Genomic DNA, 21,490 nt, shown 5'->3' on the forward strand with positions numbered 1-21,490 from the left:
TGCCTTCCCTGAAGCTACATCCTAATCTAGATCCTTATCATATCTCATTTTGTCCACCACAGCCCTTTAAACAGTCTCCTGGCCTCCTGTACTGTTCTCCCCCCCAGTGCATTCTCTATAGAGCAACCAGAACTGCCTTTTATTTTTTTAAGTCAGATTTATAGAGGTTTGATTTATATACAGTAAAACACCTTTTTTTTTAACTGTACAATTCTATGAGTTTTGACAAATGCATACAGGCGTATAAACACCACCACACAACATTTGGATTGTTTCCAGTTTTTGCCTATCAACCTTTGTGTTCAGTGTTTAGTGTAAACACAATTTTTCATACCTAGGAATGTGATCGCTGGGTTACATGGAAAGTTTATGTTTAACTTCATAAGAAACTGCCAAACTGTTTTCTAAAGTGGCTGAACCATTAGCATTCCCACCAACACTATTTGGGAATCTCATTTGCTCCACATCCTCCCTAGCCCCAGTTTTTGGTTTTGTTTTAATTTATTTTAATCATTCTGATAGATGTATGGTGGTACTCACTGTAGTTTTAATTTGTATTTCCGTACGGCTAATGATATTCTGGTGTTTATATACAATTCATTTACCTTTGGTAGAATATCTACTCAAATCTTTTGCCTATTTATTTTTATCGGATTTGTTTTGTTGAATTTTGAAAGTTCTTTGTATATTCTGGATACAGAGTTCTTTGTCAGATATGTATTTTTCAAAAAATTTCTCATCTGTGGCTTGTCTTTTCCTTCTCTTACCATCAGTACCTTTGTCAGAACAAAGGTTTTTTTTGTTTGTTTGTTTAATATATCAGTATAGTTTATTTCTTTTATAAGAGGGAAGAAAAATACAGGAGGAAAAAAGTCAATAGCTGTGAATTTAATTCTTTTTTTTTAACATCTTTATTGGAGTATAATTGCTTTACAATGGTGTGTTAGTTTCTGCTTTATAACAAAGTGAATCAGTTATACATATACAAGAACAAAGGTTTTTAATTTTGATGAAGACCAAATTATCTGTTTTTTCTTTTATGGATCATGCTTTCGGTGTTGTACCTAAGAACTCTCCCTATCCCAGGGTTGCAAAGATTTTCTTCTATGTTTTCTTCTAAAAGTTTTGTAGCTTTACATTTTGTACTTAGATCTGTGATCCCTTTTGAGTTCATTTTTGTGTATGGGGTGTGATATATGGATCAAGGTTCATTTTTTTGCCTATGGATATCCAGTTTTTCTAGCACATTTGTTGAAGAGTATCCTTTTCACTTTTATCAAAAATCAGTTAACTATATTTGTGTGGCTCTATTTCTGGTCTCTATTCTGTTCTGTGTCAATTCTGATCTATATCCGGCATCAGCAACCTTTTTCTTTAAAGAACCAAATCATAAACATTTTAGGTTTTGCAGGCCAAAAAGCAAAAACCAAAGTATTATATAGGTACTTGTATAACAAGAAAAAAAATAAATTTCCATGAATTGTTTAGACAAAATTCAAAATATAAAAATTGAATTTAGTTTTTTGTAACACAGCTCTACTTAATAAGAAGAATGGAATTCTTTTTTTGGGACAGGGATAGTTTGTGCTAAGATCACCAATGATTAATTTGCTTAATTCAGGTTCAAAGTTAGTGCTTCCTGTCATCAAAACTGATTACAAATGTTCATCTATTGATGCATATCTGTAATGAAATTTCACATATTTTTATCTTTGAAAATGTCTTTTCGGGACTTTCCTGGTGGCTCAGTGGTTAAGAATCCACCTGAATGCAGGGGACACGGGTTCGATCCCTGCTCCAGGAAGATCCCACATGCCACGGAGCAACTAAGCCCGCGAGCCACAACTACTGACCCTGTGCACCACAACTACTGAAGCCCACGTGCATAGAACCCGTGCTCCGCAACAAGAGAGACCACTGCAATGAGAAGCCCACGCACCGCAATGAAGAGTAGCCCCTGCTCGCCAAAACTAGAGAAAGCCCGTGCACAGCAGTGAAGACCCAACGCAGCCAAAAATAAAAAAATTAATTTATTAAAAAAAAGAAAATGTCTTTTCACACATGTGATTCATGTAGCAGTGGAAACGCTGCAATTTGTAGAGTGCTGAAAAGCACTGCAAAGTGATGAGAGTGCCACATAGTTTGTCATAACTACTCAGCTCTCCATTGTAGCACAAAAGCCACCAGAGACAATATGCAAACAAATGAGCCTGGCTATGTTCCAATAAAGCTTTATTTATGGACACTGAAATCTGAGTTTCATATAATTTTCACTTGTCACAAAATATTAAAAAAAATTTTTTTTCAACCATTTGAAAAACATCTTTAGCTTAGGGACATATGAAAACAGGCAACAGGCTAGATTTGGCCTATGGGTTGTAGTTTGTGTATCCCATTTCCCCCATCTATGTTTCTATCCTTTTGCCAATACCACATTATCAGGATTACTGTAGCTAAAAAGTCTTGAAATCAGGTAATATGAGTCCTCCAACTTTGTTCTTTTTTGAAATTGTTTCTGGCTATTTTAGTTTCTTTGCCTTTCCATATACATTTTAGAATCAGCTTGTTGATTTCTACAGAAAATCCTACTCGGATTTTGGTTAGAATTACATTGAAGCTGCAGAGCAGCTTGGGGAGAATTGACATCTTAACAACATGGAGAGAACTTGATATATTTCTCTATTTAGTTCTTTGATATCTTCACTCTTTTATAGTTTTCCACATATAGATTTTAGATTTTGCATATGTTTTGTTAGACTTATACCTAAGTATTTCATGTTTTTTGGTCAGGGCTGTCTTTTTTAAATGCTGATTATATCATCTTGTTTCCCCTGTTTAAAACCCTTTGGTCGGTTCCTGCTGTTCTTAGGATAAACTCCATAATCTTTAAAAGCTTATAAAAGGCCCCACATGATCTGGACCCTCTCTTTTTCAGCCTAATTTTATGCCATTCTTCTTGCTCAAAATGTTTCAGTCTCAGACTAGCAGGAAATGGTTTTATCAACTAAGGGATATAGCTTTTAGAATATCTGAAAGAGCAAATATTTTCAAACAGACACTTGAAAAATATATTTTTACTTTATTGAAAAAAGCCATTCAGTGGTCTCCAGCAAAGAGTGAACTTAGATTTTGGCCGAGTCATTGGGCTCTCTGTGGAATTCTTTGATCTTTGTCTGCACTTCATCCACTGAGGCAAAGTGTTCTATGAGTGTTGTTTACAAGGGGTGTAGCTCTGTATATATTAACTAAAGAAAATGTTCTTTCCTTCCTTATAAATGTGCTGAAACTTGGGTAAAGGCTGCGTTTCTGACCAAACCAAGGATCCTGTCACTGTCATTGTACCAGAATGAAGTTAAACTTTTCAGCTATTAAAATAGTTCTTACATGTACATGCCTACTGCCAGCTTTATGATAATATCCAAAGTGGAAATGTAAGACTGTAGTAGTGTTCTGTGGGAAGGTCTATAGCTATGTGCCTAAGAGAGAGATGAGAGAGAGAGAGAGAGAGAGAGCCACGAGATTATTTTTTAAAGATAAGCCTCAAAACCAGCACATTTAATCAACCAGTGTTTATCCAGCTCCTTATGCTAGACATACAGAGATGAATAAGATATAGCCCAGGCTTAAAGAAGCTCAAAAACTAGTGAGAAAACAGACAATTAAAAATGAAAGTGCTTGTTCATGGAGGTATGTCCAAGTGGCTTCGATGGTACCCAGGTGAAATGAGTGGCCCAGCGGCATTTAGAGTATGATAAGACTAGTTGATTTTTAAGACATAAGGCTAGAAGGGAGGCAAGGACTATATCATGCAAACCTAAGGGGATTGTATTCCATCCTGTAACTCAGAGATTCCATTACCTCAATGCACATAGAATTACCTATAGTAAAAATCAAATTCCTGGACTCTTCCCTTAGAGATTGACTTGGGTGTTTCCCCAGGTGGTTCTTACCTATCTAGCAACCCCTATCTGACATTTGGGAGCCAATGCGTTAGGTAATATTGAACCACAGAATAGTTAAGCTAGGTAATAAGCTGATCATATTAGCATTTTAGAAAGGAAAATCTGATAGTAGTACAGAACAATGGGGTCAACCTGAGAATTCATTAAAATGCAATTCTGATCCAGTAGGTCTGGGATTGGACCTAAGATACTACATTTCTTTTTTTCTTTTTTCTTTTTTTAAAATTTTTATTGGAGTATAGTTGATTTACAATGTTGTGTTAGTTTCAGGTGTACAGCAAAGTGATTCAGTTATACATATACATATAGTCATTCTTTTTCAGATTCTTTAAGGATCTTGAGGATAAACTGCAAGTCTAAGATACTACATTTCTAACAAGCTTCAAGATGAGGCTGATACTGCTTGTCTGAGGACCATAATTTGAGTAGCAAGGGTAGAGAGGTTGGATTGGAAAGGGGTGAGACTACAGGCATGGAGGTCAGTTAACAACCTATTTCAGGAATCTAGGCAAAAGATGGTGGGCATCTGTAGTACTAGCAGTGTCTGGTAATGGAAAGGAGTTCCAGTGAAATGTAATAGATAAAATTGGCAAGACTAGGGACTTCCCTGGTGGTCCAGTGGGTAAGACTCTGTTCCCAATGCATGGAACCCAGGTTTGATCCCTGGTTGGGGAACCAGATGCCGCAACTAAGAAGTCTGCACGCCGCAACTAAAAAAAGAACCCACATGCCACAACAAAGACGTGGTGCAGCCAAAACAAATAAATAAATAAATATTTTTAAAAAATAAAAAAAATTGGCAAGACTAATTTACAAAAGGATTTAGGATGTGGAGTTAGAAGTGAGGGGAGGGGTGTCAAGAATGGTCTGAAGTTTGAAGCTTAGCTATCTAGGTGGATGATAGTGACAGTAACTGAACTAGGATAAAGACAGAGGAAGAAGGTGGCCTGGAGGGTAGAGGAGGGCTGCTTAGAGTACAAAAGATCCTTAGAGTTGAGAAAAGAGGTGGACAGAAGATTAGTCCTGAATGCATTGTGTTTGAGGAGTCTATGAGATATCCCAATATAAAGGGTGGGCAGAAGGAGAGGAACCCACAATGGACCAAGAAGCTTCAGGTTGGAGGATAACAGAAAGAACGGTTCCAAAGAATTTCTGGGAGGGGAAGCTCACAGTATCATTGTCACAGAGACATCAAATGAAATGTTATACTTGGTTCAATGAGAGTACATAAAATTATGGTTAAAAATCTAACATTCCAAAACTGCTGATTAGCTAAAGAGAGTTCATAAAGTGCCCAAATTAGTTTATCTCTCAATCTTTTAATTTAAGGAAAAGTTGGAGCCAGTATTTTCAAATCATTCATCATGATAAGCCTCATAGTACCTTTTCCATTCAGATTTTCTTCTTCTCTCCCCCTTCCCCCAACAGATTGATCACACTTACAAGAGCTGCTATGAAACATAGGGGAGGTGAAAACTAACAGATGAAAGTTTTGCCATGCACTGAAAGGAAAGCATTGTCTGTGAAGTTCTATTTTTAAAAATGTCTGCTTGTAATACCTTTACTGAACACGTTTGGAAACCTGGTGAATGCAAGAACTGCTTTAAACCTAAAAGCTTACATCAGCTCCCCCCAGACCCTGAGAAGGCACCCATCACCCATGGCAATAAAACTAATGCCAATCACAGTAACAACCACCGAATCAGGAACACCGGAAATTTCCGGCCTCCTGTGGCTAAAAAACCCACTATAGCTGTGAAGCCCACTATGATGGTGGCAGATGGGCAAAGTATGTGTGGTGAGCTTAGTATCCAAGAACACTGTGAGAACAAACCTGTCATCATAGGATGGAACCGAAACAGGATGGCCTTGAATCAGAAACCACTTAATAATAATAATGAAGATGATATTGAAGGATTTAGCCCTGTTCCTAAGCCTTATGGGAATAATGATAGTGCAAAGAAGATATCAAATAACAATAGTGGACTAACTGAGGTGTTAAAGGAGATAGCAGGCTTGGATACCACCCCTCAAATAAAAGGAAATGAAACAAACTCCAGAGAAACATTCTTAGGAAGAATAAATGATTGCTATAAACGATCACTGGAAAGAAAGCTTCCACCAAGTTGCATGATGGGCGGAATAAAGGATACTCAGGGCAAGCATGTTATTCTGAGTGGGAGCACAGAAGTGATCAGTAATGAAGGGGGTCGATTCTGTTACCCAGAGTTTTCTAGTGGCGAAGAGAGTGAGGAAGATGTGCTTTTGAGTAACATGGAGGAGGAGCATGAGAGCTGGGATGAGAGTGATGAAGAACTGCTGGCCATGGAGATTCGCATGAGAGGGCAACCTCGCTTTGCCAACTTTAGGGCAAACACTTTGTCTCCTGTTCGATTCTTTGTGGACAAAAAATGGAATACTGTCCCCCTGCGAAATAAATCTCTGCAAAGAATCTGTGCTGTAGACTATGATGACAGTTATGATGAAATCCTGAATGGTTATGAAGAGAATTCTGTGGTCTCCTATGGACCAGGAAGCATTCAGAGCATGGTGTCATCTGACTCCACATCCCCAGATTCCTCTTTAACAGAAGAATCACGTTCTGAGACAGCCAGTAGTTTATCCCAGAAGATTTGTAATGTGGGAATAGCTCCTGGTAACCCAGGAGATTCTAAGGACATGAAGGAAAGTGAGCCCAACTATGAAAGCCTCTCTGGTAATAATCAGGAGAAGGACTCATCGCAAGCATCCAAAAGCTCAATAAAAGTTCCAGAGACGCACAAAGCAGTCCTTGCTCTCCGATTAGAAGAGAAGGATGGCAAGATTGCCGTACAAACTGAGAAGCAAGAAAGTAAAGCCCCTACAGATATTACTGGGCAAGCAGTAACAATAAACCTCGTTCCTGTAGAAGAGCAAGCAAAGCCCTACCGAGTTGTGAATCTGGAACAGCCTTTGTGCAAGCCATATACTGTCGTGGATGTGTCAGCAGCCATGGCCAGTGAGCACCTCGAGGGCCCTATTAACAGTCCCAAGACGAAAAGCTCATCTTCTACTCCAAACTCTCCAGTGACATCACCCGCACTGACATCAGGACAAATAAGTGCCCATTTCCAAAAATCCAGTGCAATCCGCTACCAGGAAGTATGGACTTCCAGTACCAGTCCACGACAAAAGATACCTAAGGTGGAATTAATTAGCGGTGGGACTGGACCAAATGTCCCTCCAAGGAAAAACTGTCACAAATCAGCACCTACTTCACCCACAGCTACAAACATTTCCTCCAAAACCATCCCTGTTAAGTCACCTAATTTGTCTGAAATAAAATTTAATAGTTATAACAATGCCGGTATGCCACCTTTTCCAATTATCATTCATGATGAGCCAACTTATGCTCGGAGTTCCAAAAATGCTATCAAAGTTCCCATTGTGATCAATCCAAATGCCTATGACAATCTAGCCATTTACAAAAGTTTTCTCGGAACAAGTGGAGAACTTTCAGTGAAGGAAAAAACCACAAGTGTAATAAGCCATACTTATGAAGAAATAGAAACTGAAAGCAAAGTGTCTGATAACACCACTAGCAAACCCACTGAATGTCCCCAAGCTAAAGGGTTTTTAAACAGCACAGAGCGTAAAAGGGGTTCAGTGGCTCAGAAGGTTCAGGAGTTTAACAGCTGTCTTAACAGAGGTCAGTCCTCACCACAGAGGAGCTACAGTTCCAGCCACAGCTCCCCAACAAAGCTCCAGAGAACCACTCAAGAACCTGTGGCCAAAACAGAAAGCACTCAGGAGTCTCAGATTGTGAGGAGCAGCAGCACCAGGGAGAAGGCAAGCACTGTGCTTTCTCAGATTGTGGCTTCTATCCAGCCCCCACAGTCTCCTCCAGAAATGCCCCAGTCTGGCCCTAAAGCCTGCAGTGTGGAAGAACTTTATGCCATTCCTCCTGATGCCAGTGCTGCTAAGACTACACCTAAGAGTACACCAGTCCGGCCCAAGTCTCTCTTCACATCCCAGCCCAGTGGTGAGGCTGAAGCACCTCAGACCACAGAAAGTCCTACCACCAAAGTACAGAAAGATCCACTCACAAAGCCAGTCACCACCCCTCCCTCCAAATTAGTGACTAACCCCCAAAGTGAGCCACCACCCCCCTTTCCCCCACCACGCTCGACTTCCTCCCCTTACCATGCAAGTAACCTTTTGCAGAGGCATTTCACCAACTGGACCAAGCCAACTAGCCCTACCAGGTCAACGGAAGCTGAATCAGTTTTGCACTCTGAAGGCAGCAGGCGGGCAGCTGATGCAAAACCTAAACGCTGGATATCATTTAAAAGTTTCTTCCGCCGTCGGAAAACAGATGAAGAGGACGACAAAGAGAAAGACCGAGAGAAAGGGAAACTGGTGGGCCTGGATGGCACAGTCATCCACATGCTGCCCCCTCCTCCAGTTCAGCGCCATCATTGGTTCACAGAGGCAAAAGGAGAGTCCAGCGAGAAGCCAGCCATCGTCTTCATGTACAGGTGTGACCCTGCCCAAGGCCAGCTCAGTGTGGATCAGGGCAAAGCCAGGGCAGAGCAATCAGCAGTCACAGAGAAGGGTAGAGCAGAGGATGGGGACTCAGAGAAGAAGAAAAGGAGTCATTCTTCTCCATCACAGATTCCTAAGAAACTTCTCAGGTATGTAAAATATCCTGGCAGAATGTGGGAATTTTTTTAAACACATTTTCAGTTGCTAAGTTTTTTGCATCTTTAAGATTATTTGAGAGCCATTTTTGTTTGTAAGTAGCACTCAGCGACCATCATCTATCTTTTCAACTGCATTTCAAGATTAGAATATTATTAAAGTGATCTTATTAGACTGAACAAGTTTTATGGCCCTGGATCTTTAGCTAAAGTAGCCTGCTGCATTCTGGTAAATGCAGAGGGGCTTTAAAAGAAAAGCAAATCCATAATACTTTAAGAGCAATAAATAATTTGTTGCTTTGAACTGCTGTGATAGTGTGAGGAAGAAACAGGATCAAATGAATAAATGGTGATACTGTGCTTTCCTTCACTATAAATGAAATCAAACTCTTAAGCATTTTTTTTTTTTTTTGGCTTTCACCAAGGTGTTATCTCTATCTCCATTATTTTTTAAAGGGAATATTTGTTTTTTTATTTCTGTCTCTTTCTGTCCTTATTTCATGTGTTGTGGAAAGGTGGGGGAAAGGGCAAGCAGTTTATAGTTTTTTAACATGTAGGTGAAATAAGAGAAGTTGGTTAGTGAGATTGAGACCCAGTGATATAATTCTCAATCCACCTAGGCAAATTGTACACCCACACCAGTTCTCTAAGCATCAGTTTTCTTTAATACTTGAATAACTGTTTATTGATCACCTAGCCTGTATAAGGCACATCCCAAATATTTATCTCAAATCCTTGTAACAGCCCTACAAACTGAAAATTAGAGAAATTAGAATTGGCCAGATTCACACAGTTAGTAATTTTCAGAGGGAGAATTCAAACCTTGATCTGTCTCACTGTAAAACTGGTATTCTTCCTATAATGCCGCATTGTTAATGAACATAAAATCAAACAAAATTTTTATATTTTCACTTGTAATCATTCACATAAACATTTATGTTTAGGAAGCCTAAGTTTTTTCTTTCTCATTTGTATTTTAATCAAAATTAATGTACTGCCAATAAAAACAAGGAACTGTTATCCAAGATTGTATTAACAAATGGGATGATTTCCTTATATCCCCTGTCCTTTCTGTTCTTAGCAAAGATATGCCCTGAGTATTCCATTCATCTGATTCTGAGTCTTCCTCCCTCTTGATTTACAGTGAGCCTTCTCTACCAGGCCTGGCTTCCTCCCAGCAAAGACAGAAAACTCTGATCCAGAGCAGATTCTCTCACCAGCTTTTCTTTAGAAAAGTGTAAATTAAAATGAACACTTAATGCCTTCACTTTTTCTAGCAAAATGCCAGGAAGTTTTATATATATTCTTTACTAAAATAAGCTTTTTACATACCCCCAACTAGTCAAAATGCTAACAAGTTCCTATTTTCCTTAAATCCATGTAATAACAAAGCAAGTAGAATAGTGGAATATATTTCTGGATAGAATAGGCTTGTCATTGGTAGTTGAAAGTAGTAGTAATAAAACACACGTATTGCAGGTTGCTGTTTTATTTAGAAAAGAAGCAATTTAAACAGCACATGGTTGGAGTTACCTATGACAGAATGGCAGATAGTCCTTGCAGATCAATAAATGGCTTTACTCCTCATTAAGTATGGCTGTGGTGTATTTATCCGCATCCTGGAAGGCAGAGTCAAGGAATAATTTGGCTTCTCTTCTGTGGAATGAGATTTCTCTACTTTGGCTGCGTGCCACTGTGTACAGACTTGAGGATAGCCTGGGTGCTTGGTATGGCAGACCTCTTACTATACAGCTTATATTTTCACAGATTTGCTTGTATATGGGCCAATCGTATCTTCCAAAATTTATTAGTTCTTTATAGGTAACATCCATTTATCCAAATGATGCAGCACATTTGCCCCATTGGCTGTCAAATTTAACCATGCATCACAATAAATGGAGGGCTATTAAAACACAAATTGCTGGGCCCCGCCCCCAGAGTTTTTGATTCAATTGGTCTGAGTTGGGTCCTTTCTAACAAGTTCCCAGCTGATGATGCTGTTGCTAATCCTGGGGCCACACTTTGAGAACCACTGGTCTTCCCACCATTCTTAAGATATGTACTGTAGTCTAAGTAAAGCAAATTTGAGGTATTAAGCTTTTCGTAGAGGCACACTGGAATTTTCACATTTCATAAGATCCCAGACTAAGTAGAAAAAGAGGTATTAGTATCAAATAGGTTTTTTTTTAACTTTTTAAAACTTGAATACTCATGTTGAAAAATATACACCATTTGCTTTTCCAACAGTTACTTCATTTACTTGGATACACCATTAGTATTTACTTGAAGCATCTTTGAGAGGAAAAACATTACTGTCAAATGTCAACATTTATGTTTCCAGCTTGATGGCAGTGTAATCATTAAATTACCATCCCACGGCTGGGAACACATTGCTGGAAGAAATGAAAATGCCAGTTTTCTATAAGTAAATGAAGATTCCAAATCTAAACGGTATATAATCAAAATGCCAGTTTTTCTATAAGTAAATGAAGATTCCAAATCTAAACGGTATATAAGGAATGAAAAATACTCTACTGAAGGCCAAACTCTAGGCTCTGAAAGATGAGGGACTTTGTAGAGTCTTGCATTATGAGATGAGATTGTTACGAAGTTCATTTATTTGCCTTTTCAGGTGACATAAATTGAATATCTTAACTGTGCTGTATATGTGCCATAGGGATAAATAGGGGAAAAGATAACCATACTGCTGAAATAGTGGGCTTGGGTTTGACTTCAGCTTCAGCTATCTATCTGGTCCTTCAGTGTACAGTGGCTGTAATGATACCTATCACATAGAATTGATTGAGGATATAATAAGAAAATATGTAAAAGACTTAGCACAGGGTCTGGCACATAGTAGATGCTTGAAAATGATACTAGCCCCTCTGCCCTCAACGTGATAAATGCTAAAACAACGTATGTTCAGAGTGGCACAGAGCGTAAAAAACAGAGTGATTAAATCAGCTTAAAAGACATGAAATCAGCTCCTCAGAGATGAAATACAAACCAGATCTTAAAAGACAAATAAGATTTTGCCAGCAGGCTGAGGAAGACACTGTAGGCAAAAGGAACAATATATGCAGTCATAGATGATGATGACAAACAGAAGCAGGACAGGTGACTGGCAAAGGATAATGAATAGACCAGTGGTTCTTCAAATGTGGCCCATGCAAGGTCAAATAGTGACCATGTAAAAGTCACCATTTTCATAATAATACTAAGACATTATTTGTCTTTTTCACTGTGTTGACATTTGCACTGATGGTGCAAAAACAGTAATGGGTAAAACTACTTATACCTGCACAAATCAAAACCATGGCACCACATGGTACTAGTAGTTTTAAAAAACAAACACCAGTTTCACTTAAGAATGTCCTTGATGAAGTAGTAAATTTTATTAAATCTCAACCCTTGAATATATGTCTGTTTAAAAATTCTGTGTGATAAAATGAGAAGTACACAGGGAGTACTTACGCTGCATACCAAAGTATGGCTGTCTCAAGGAAAAACTCTTGTAAAATAGTTTGAGTTTCAAAATTTGAATTACAAAGCTGAACCAGCACCTTTTTCATGGACCACCTTGAAAGAACAAGGGGCATACCAGCTGTGGTTATGTAGACTTGGGTGTTTGGCAGATATTTTCTTTTTTTTTTTTTTTTTTTTTGCGGTACGCGGGCCTCTCACTGTTGTGGCCTCTCCCGTTGCGGAGCACAGGCTCCGGACGCGCAGGCTCAGCAGCCATGGCTCACGGGCCCAGCCGCTCCGCGGCATGTGGGATCCTCCCGGACTGGGGCACGAACCCGTGTCTCCTGCATCGGCAGGCGGACTCTCAACCACTGTGCCACCAGGGAAGCCCGGCAGATATTTTCTTAATGAACATAGTAAGCCTATTACTTCAAGGAAAACAACGGACAGTATTTGTTGTCAATGATAAAATTCACGCTTTCAAGCAAAATAAGAACTTTTGCAAACTTGTATCTGCTACCGTGACAGCTTCCTAATACTTAAACATTTTTTTCTGATGAGATTGGTGGTGGCATTAGCAAAAAAGATTTTTTTAAATTATATAATGAAATGTGTCAACATTTGGAAGATCCACATAACTCAGTGAACCAGTTATTTCCAAATGACCCAATGCAGGATGTTACAGAATTATGCATGAGTAAAAAAGATCCATTGAAACTGCAAGTTAGACCAAGGGATTTAATGTAACTGAGTACAAAAAGTTCATTGGTATGGTTTCAGATTCCATATTGCAAGTAACTTTTAAGAAACTACCACTTGCCAAGTTCTGATATAGTACCAAAGAAGAATATCCACTATTATTTAGAAGACTATAAATACTACCTTTCCCACCTACATATCTGGATGAGACCAGATCTTTTTCATATACTTTAACCAAAGCAACATATCACAGCAGATCAAATGCAGAGGCACATATGAGCATTCAGCTCTCTTCTATTAAGCCAGATATTAAAGAGATTTGAAAAACATATTATTTTGGTTAATATTTAAAGTGTTTACTATTTTTTAATGAATTAATTATTTTTTAATTTTTCAGTTTTAATTTCTAATATAATAAATGTCAATAGATATAATCCACATAAGCAAGAGCCCTTACAGTTCTCAATAATTTTTAAGAGAAAAAAAAGTTTGAGAACTGCTGAGAAAGACAGAAGAGCCTTGCTTGCTACATTGAAATGTTTGGCCTTTATGTTATAGATTTTGTAGCAGAAACAGTTTTTAAGGATGAAAGTAGTGTGATTTTCTTTTTTAAATAAAATCTCTACTGGCAGCAGTATTAAAAATGAACTGGAAGGGGAAAATATTGGTGACAGGGATACCAGTCAAACTTTGGCTCAACAATGTATCCATAAGCATCATTTCCATCCGGCTAGTCTGGATCAAGAGAAATTAACTTAGTGGTTAGTCTGGTCTGTGACCAGGTGGGAATTTCTCCATTATCGTTTTTAAAAGCACTAGTTTACGTACCATCTCTGCAACTCTTTGGTGTCCATAGCATGGGGAATAATATTGCATAGTGAGAAAAATGCAAGCACTGGAGTCAGACAGACAAAAATTTGAATTCTAATTGTACCACTGGTAGTTGTGTGACTTTTGACTTAACCTCTCTGAGCTGAAATTTCCCAATGTGTACCACAGTGATGATAATACCTACTTTATAGAGATATTATGAGGACTAAACAGATATCTATAAAGCATCTAGCATAGTACCTAGCAATAACAGTTGACCTCTTTACAAATTATGCTTAGGACATCAGAATTTAAGATAATTCTTGCTTAATGTTTCCCCCCTGCATTCTATTCTTAGAACAGCTAAGTGCTCTTTCTTTAATATAAACCCAGTCATATCCCCAAACTGAAGAAGGCCCTATATATGTGACCTCTGTCTACCTGATTAATCTTACTTACCCTCTTGCTCATGTACCTCCGGTTATTCAGGCTTGCTTTCTTCCTGAGTGCCTTGTTTAAAATGTTGACCGTGGAATTGTTACCACCTTTTAATGGAGGAGCACCTTTTAATCCCAAATCTATTTACTTGTCTCCATCTCTGCTTCTACCACTTTTAATGGAGACTAGCTTAAAATAGTTCCTTTTATTTATTTTCTTTAAAAAAATTTTTTTTTTAATTTTTGGCCACACCGCACGGCTTGTAAGATCTTAGTTCCCTGACCAGGGATTGAATCCGGGCCCCCAGCAGTGAGAGTGCAGAGTCCTAACCACTGGACTGCCAGGGAATTCCCCTCTTTTTATTTTAAACTTTGTATGATAGAAAATTCTAAACATATACAAAAGTAGATAGATTCATAAAATGAACCACCACTTACTCCAAAACCACACTTCAACAACTATCAATTTATGGCCAGTCTTGTTTCATCTGTACCTCATCCCATTCCCCCCATTATTTATTTATTTATTTATTTATTTTGTGGTACGCGGGCCTCTCACTGTTGTGGCCTCTCCCGTTGCGGAGCATGGGCTCCGGACGCACAGGCTCAGCGGCCATGGCTCACGGGCCCAGCCGCTCCGCGGCATGTGGGATCCTCCCGGACCGGGGCACGAACCCGCGTCCCCTGCATCGGCAGGCGGACTCTCAACCACTGCGCCACCAGGGAAGCCCCCCCCCCATTATCTTGAAGCAAATACCAGGCATCATTTCATTTGTAAAAATGTCAGTAGGTATCTCTAAAAGATAAGTGGGGTTTTTTTTCCCCTCATAACCATATGCCTAAAGGGTTCTTTAAACTTTAATGGCTAACCCCTGGCTGAACATCATCTGGTATCAAGATTTTAAATATTACATATATTCTTTTGACTCCCAAATTTATATCTCCACTCCTGATCTCTTTCGCCCATGATTCACATATAACTTATCCACTTGATATCTTCACTTAAACATCAACTGGACATCTCGGATGAAATGTGTTCAAAACATAACTCTTGATTTTTCCCTACAAATCTATTCAATCCCAAGCCTTCCCTTGATAAATGGTCCCACTATCCATCTAGTCGCTCAGATTAGAAAACTAGGAGTCATCTTTGATTTTTCTCTTCCCTTCATCCCCTACACCCAAAATATCATAAAGTGTTTTCCTAATTGATCTCCCTGCCTAATCTCTCACCCCTTCTAATCTAGTCTCTCTGGAACAGCCTTGTACTCTTTCTAAAATGCAGATCCCATTGTTTCAACACAGTGAAGGAAGTCCCTATACAATCTGACCTCTAACTACCAGTATAAACTGTCTCCTACTCACCACCTTGCTCATAAACTTCTCACAATAGGAGTTTTCTTTCTGTTCTTCAAAAGTGCCAGGCCTAATCCCTTTTTATCAGCTATTCACTCTGTTTGCTATGCTTCTTTCAGATCTTTGCATGGCTGGCTCCTTGTCATTCAGCTCTCGATTTAAATGTCACTCCCTCAGAAGATTCTTCACTGGCTGCCCAATCATAAGAAACTCACCCCCACTCTCAGTCACTCCCCATCACATCTCATCATCTTTTTAAATTTTAGATTTATTCACATGTTTATCACTTTTTTTTTTTTTAACTATTACATCTTTATTTCATTCTTCCCTTCTGGATTCAATTTACTTCTTCCCAAAGTATATACCCTTTTAGTAGTCTTTTCAGTAAATTGGTGGTAAATTCTTGATTATTGACTAAAATCGTATTTATTTCATAATTGGTAGGCAATATCTATTGCCAGTCACATACATGTCCTTAAAAATTTAGCTCAAGGGACTAAGACTCCATGTCTAACTAAGGGTTAAGACTCCATGCTTCCACTGCAGGGGGCACGGGTTCAATCCCTGGTCAGGAACTAAGATCCTGCATGCTGCACAGCACAGCCCATAAAAGAAAAACAAAAAAAAAATTAGCTCAAAAATTTTCTTTCTAGGGCTTCCCTAGTGGCCCAGGGAAGTATAAATATAAGCCTTCTTATACCCTTCCGAGACCATTTTGATCTTCTTAGGGTCCTTAGAACTCAGCTATATTCCTAAATAATCCAGGAGTCAGTCCTCAGAGTCCCTCTAATCCACTCCAAGGTTCAGGGGTATAGACCAGGAATTGGCAAACTGTGACCTGTGGGCCAAATCTGACCTTTCACCTGTTTCTATAAATGAAGTTTTATCGGAAAACAGCCACACTCATTTTTTTTTACATGTTATCTACAGCTGCTTTTGCACCATAACAACAGGGTTGAATAGTTGCAACAGACACCATATGGCCTGTAAAGCCTAAAATATTTACTATCTGACCCTTCACAGAAAAGTTTGCTGACCCCTGGACTAAGTTATAATATCTGATTTATCTGTAGTCATCAGACATGCTAGTGGCCTGTAGCCATTCTGGTCAAACACTAGTCAGGTTTGCTACTCACTAAAATAACCAGAGTCTGAGTCTCTTTATATACATGTGTGTATGCACACAGGGTATGGAAAAAGAAAGTCCAAATACTTCTTAGATTATGGTACAATGTGATGTCCTTCTCTCTGGAAAGTTCAGCTAGAATTTTTTTCTTTAATGTTTATGCTCCAGTTATATATCTTTTTTTTTTTTTTTTGGTATGTACAATCTTTTTAAAAAAATTTTTTAAGAACACTTTTTTTAATTGAAGTATAGTTGATTTACAATGTTATGTTAGTTTCAGGTGTGCTCCAGTTATATCTTAATTTGCATTGTCTCTACTCTTTGCTAAGACAACCTGTCAAAGTCATCTTTTCAGATCAAACTGGGCTTGAAGATCAAATTCCTATTTCTCATAAGGAAAAAAATTGGAGACAGAAGCTGAAAGTAGCAGCTCGTTCTCCTGATCATATGTTCTTTGCTCTAAAGAAACTTCTGGACTATCAGCACATCTACATTTGCTGACATATTGTTCCTAAAGTTTAGATGAGTTCATAAAGTCCTCACTATTGAATTTTTAAATAATCCTCTTTTAGAGAAAACTGATAAATATCTCACTTTATTGTAATCACAAAATGATGCAGAATGGTTATGGGGTGGTCTTCAGATAGGTTTATGTTCCTTTCTCTTTGGGGAGGTGATTAAAAATTCAGAGAAGTAAACTGACTTGTTTAGAGTCTCATAATGAATGTATTACAAAGTGAAGAATCAAACTGAGAATTCCTCTACTTATTTGGTCCTTTTTGTTTCCTTGTTCACCTAATGAATCTGAAGTTAAATACCTGTATCTTATTATATAATTCATAATTTTCATTCACGTTCCTCAGTTGTCCCAGTATCTCTGACAGTGCATTCTTCCTATTATAGGAAATTGAGAAACAGAGAGGCTCATCGACAGTCCCAGGGCCACTCTGCAAGTAGGTGTCAGAGCCAGACTCTGACTTTAGAGATGTTTGGCCTGTTAGTAATTTTTCTTACACTCTTTTGGTGATTATTGAGTCTGTTGGTGTCTACCATGTCTTTTATAAAGGCAGCCTAAGTTCAAGAAGGCATGTCTGTGACCACTAAGGGCCACAGTGATGCATACTGATTCATTGACCTGTCGAGCACTCTTAAAGTACTCAACATTGGCACAGTTGTTCACTCTCTTCGAAGCACTTTATGTGAAATTCTTAGTTAATACATACTCCTGTAAATGTTGCTACACCCATTTTATAGATGAATAATGGGAGACATGGACAGAGTAGCATTGGTGGCAGAGCTGGGATAAATTTGAGTTTCTAATTTCTAGGCCTTTATTCAAACCTCTAGGCCATAGTTTCAGTCAGTGATTATTTAATATAACTGCAGTAGAATATTGATTAGAGTCATCAGGTGATATTTAAAGGTTTAGCCCAGGACAAGCAGTATATCCTCATATGGTACCTCTATAATGGTGATTTGTTAATAGCAGGGAGAAAGGCTTGCCTGAAAAGAGCAAAGTGATGATAGCAGTGCACACTGATCCTCTCCCCACACCAACTCCTAGCTATCATGGAGTGAAACAGCCTCAAGAATCAGCTGTTGGCCTTTCTGTGCTGCTGGCGCATGGAGAAGCTCCACTCTGCATCAGGGAAGATGTCCTGTTCCTCTGACTTCCTAGTTGGGGAGAGGAAACCCCCCTTTGGATGCTCCACATTGGAACCTGTCCCTATTCCATTCTCCATTGTGATATAGGCAGAAATTTTGCTGGGAGGAATGTAGATACAGATCCTGGTGCTATTTTCTAGTGCCTTGCTGCCCAGATCCCACCTGATTTGATTTATTCAACACCCATTTACTGACTGCTTTCTGTGATCCTCAGTCCCTGCTGCCTTAGCTCAGGCTCCATAACAAAATACCACAGACAGGTGGCTTAAACAGCAGAAATTTATTTCTGTAGAAGGTACAGGTGCTGTGGTCTGTCTTGGAGCAGCTTTTTCAGTCATAGGGGCCTGCCTTTTGTGTTCACCTTTGTCCTCTGTTGATACAAAGAACTGAGATAGTACTGCATGTTGGAAGACTTAATTGCTGGTGTCACAAATGCCATTTCCTATTTTCAGAGTGGTCTCCATCCAGCCAGGCCTTCTAATAAAAATCATAAATGTCATACTAGGCCATATCCTCATTTCCTAACATTTTGTAAGTTTGTATAATTGTATTCTAAGAATAAACCTCAGAAGGTAAGGATTGGTCCCAAAGCACTCCCTCCCTTTTTTAATAGCCCATTATGAATCTCTTATCTGTGACTACTTAAATTATTTTATTTCCCCTGTTCAGCCATATTGCTTCTGAGCAATGATGCTCCTTTACTTAAAATTTTCTTCCTCACTTCTTATACTTTACTCCTTTTATACTTAATTTCCCTCTTCTCTCTGCAGAGAGAGAGGCAGTAAAAAATAGTTTCTCAAATTGTGGCCCTAGGACCAACTGCATCAGAATCACCTGGGGTGTTTATATAAATGCAGATTCCTGGGTCATACCACAGAGCTGTAGAATCAATCCCTAGAGGTGAGGGCTGCAAATGTGCATCTTTAACAAGGTAATTCTTAGACATGTTAAAGTCTGATAACAATTGGCATAATATATTAGAACATAGGCTTTGAAGTCACTCAGACCTGGATTTGAATCCTGCTTTTACCACTTATTAGCTGTGTCATCTGGGACAAGTTACTTGAGCTCTGCTTCTTAGTTTCTTCGTCTATAAACTGAGAGACAGAATAATGTATCTGTTTAGAGCACAGACTAGAGGTGAAGTGCTGGGTTTGAATCTCAGCTCCACCAGGTATTAGCTGTGTTACCTGAGGCAAATAATTTAACCACTCCAGGCTTAATATTTCTTCATTTTTAAAACAGAGATAATAACCTTGTATGACTTAAAAGAATTAATGTTAAGTGTTAAACAGGAGGGGAGGGGAAGGGATTATTATACCCCTAGGGTATATTTGGCAATGTCTGGAGACTATTTGGTTGTCACAACTGGGGAAGCAGAGAGTAATTCCAACACCTGTTGGATAGAAGGTATGAGATGTTAGTGTGATTCTACTATGCGCAGGACAGCCCTCCACGACAATTATCTGGTCCAAAGTGTCAATAGTTCCACTGTTGAGAGACATGGCTTAGAACAGGGACATAATAAGCACTGTGTAAGTTTTGGCTACTATTATTAATTGCTATTATGGGAATAACAACCCTTACTCAGAGTATTATTGTTAGGAGATATATATTTAAGCACACAGTACCTAGCAGTCAGCAGATGTGGAGGTAGTGGTGGTGATTATTATTAGGAAGCCAAACATCTATAAACACAGTCTTTCTATACCAGAGCAGTTCCCATGTAAAGAAATCCTTTTGCAATGTAAACAATGACTTTGTTTAGAATTTTTCAAAAGAATGCATCTGTAATCATTAATACCCCACATTTCAATAATAGCTTTTTTCTTTTCAAACCACTTTTACTTCTTCATCTTCATAATCAAGCATTTATTCTTGAATCTTTACAATGCACCAGGCTTACCTAATGGTATGAGTGTGGTGGAAAGAACATGGCTGTTAGAGTTGCATAGTATCGAATTCAGACCCTGACTCTGTCACCTAAGTACACACATAACCTTAGACAATTCATTTCACTTTTTTCAGTCTTGGTTTCCCCATCTGTAAAGTGAGAATAATCACCTTTACCTCTTGAGGTGTTTTTGTGAGTTAAACAGAATAGTGTGCAGCTTGTGCAGTGTAGAGTAGGAATAAGTTCTGAGCAGTGTTGGTTCCTGTTCCCTCCCTATATCCATTCCTTCAGCGAGCCTGCCATGTTCTGGAGAGTTTAGTATACATAATCATCTCGCTCCCCCGACTCAAAGGGCAAACGGGCAGTTGAGGGAGATAAGAGGACATTGGGGAAAGGTGCAGTGACTCACTTCTCCAGAGCTTCTGGGCATGCGGGAAAAGTCCAGGACCTGAAAATGACTGTTCCATATCATCCTTAGGTTAGTCCTGTTAGAGAGGCCTGTTGATATTTTCTTCTCATACCTTGCCTTTCCAGGAAATAAACATCAATATCTGACCCCATTCTTTAGAAGTGAGCTAAGGCCAAATGGTGACGCTGAGAATCTCCTTCCACACCTCTGTTATTGAGAAAAGCAGCCCTATTTTATTGCTCTTTTCCAAGATTAATTTATCTTTTCTGTTAATTTGTACAGATGCCATTCTGAATTTTTATTTCATAGGATTTTAAAACTGTAATTTTTCTTAATATTATGAAGGTGACAGTGATTTACAGTGGCCTGTGTTTTTATCTACTTTGCTGTCTTGCAGTCTAGTGCCTTGAAGACACTTTTAATTTGCTAAAGAAAAAATTTGTTAAAGAAAAAAAACATATTTGTTAAAGAAAAAAATTGAAACTGTGCAGTATCTGGAAATTAGAGTCTATTCAAGACCTTGCACATGGCTGCCAGTCTTCCCCATCCCAAGACCTGGCCACTTCATTCACACCAGGAAGAGCTACCTTTGTCTGACCAGACTATGTTAGACGTATTAGCAAGAACTCATCAGATCTCAGTTAAAGGTTAATCTCAGTCCAGGATAAGAAGTTTGAAGTTTTCAGTTAAAGACTACAGAAGGCTTAGTGGAAAATTGGAGACACTAAGATAGTGATCAATGGACACAACACTTTTCTACCTGAGAATGCCAGTAATTGGAAAGTGTAGCGAAATCAAGTAGATGACCTGGAAACTAAGATAGGATTAAGAAATGTCATATTGGTGGGGGATCCTAGAGGTAGAGAGACAGAAGGAAATGGAGTTTTTCCCCCTTTCAGTAGATAAACAGTGTGGGATTCGATAACTTTGATCTTTCCTCCTCGTGTTGATTCACATCCCATTTCTGCAAAGGTCCATCATCCCCAGC

The 21,490-nt window shown here is 38.8% G+C and overlaps 1 protein-coding gene across 1 annotated transcript in view; it reads left to right on the forward strand.

The window, feature by feature from the left end:
* Positions 1 to 5,489: 5,489 nt before the first annotated feature.
* The window catches only part of PEAK1 (pseudopodium enriched atypical kinase 1), a gene marked incomplete at its 3' end in the record, with an annotated part of 54,872 nt that continues 38,871 nt past the window's right edge, over positions 5,490 to 21,490 (forward strand). Inside the window, exon 1 of the mRNA XM_079700558.1 lies at positions 5,490 to 8,635. Coding sequence (XP_079556684.1) covers positions 5,505 to 8,635 — 3,131 coding nt within the window. The 5' untranslated portion in view covers positions 5,490 to 5,504. The remainder of the gene's footprint in view (positions 8,636 to 21,490) is intronic.

Source organism: Hyperoodon ampullatus, assembly GCF_949752795.1.
Source record: "Hyperoodon ampullatus genome assembly, chromosome: 3".
Lineage (NCBI taxonomy): Eukaryota > Metazoa > Chordata > Mammalia > Artiodactyla > Ziphiidae > Hyperoodon > Hyperoodon ampullatus.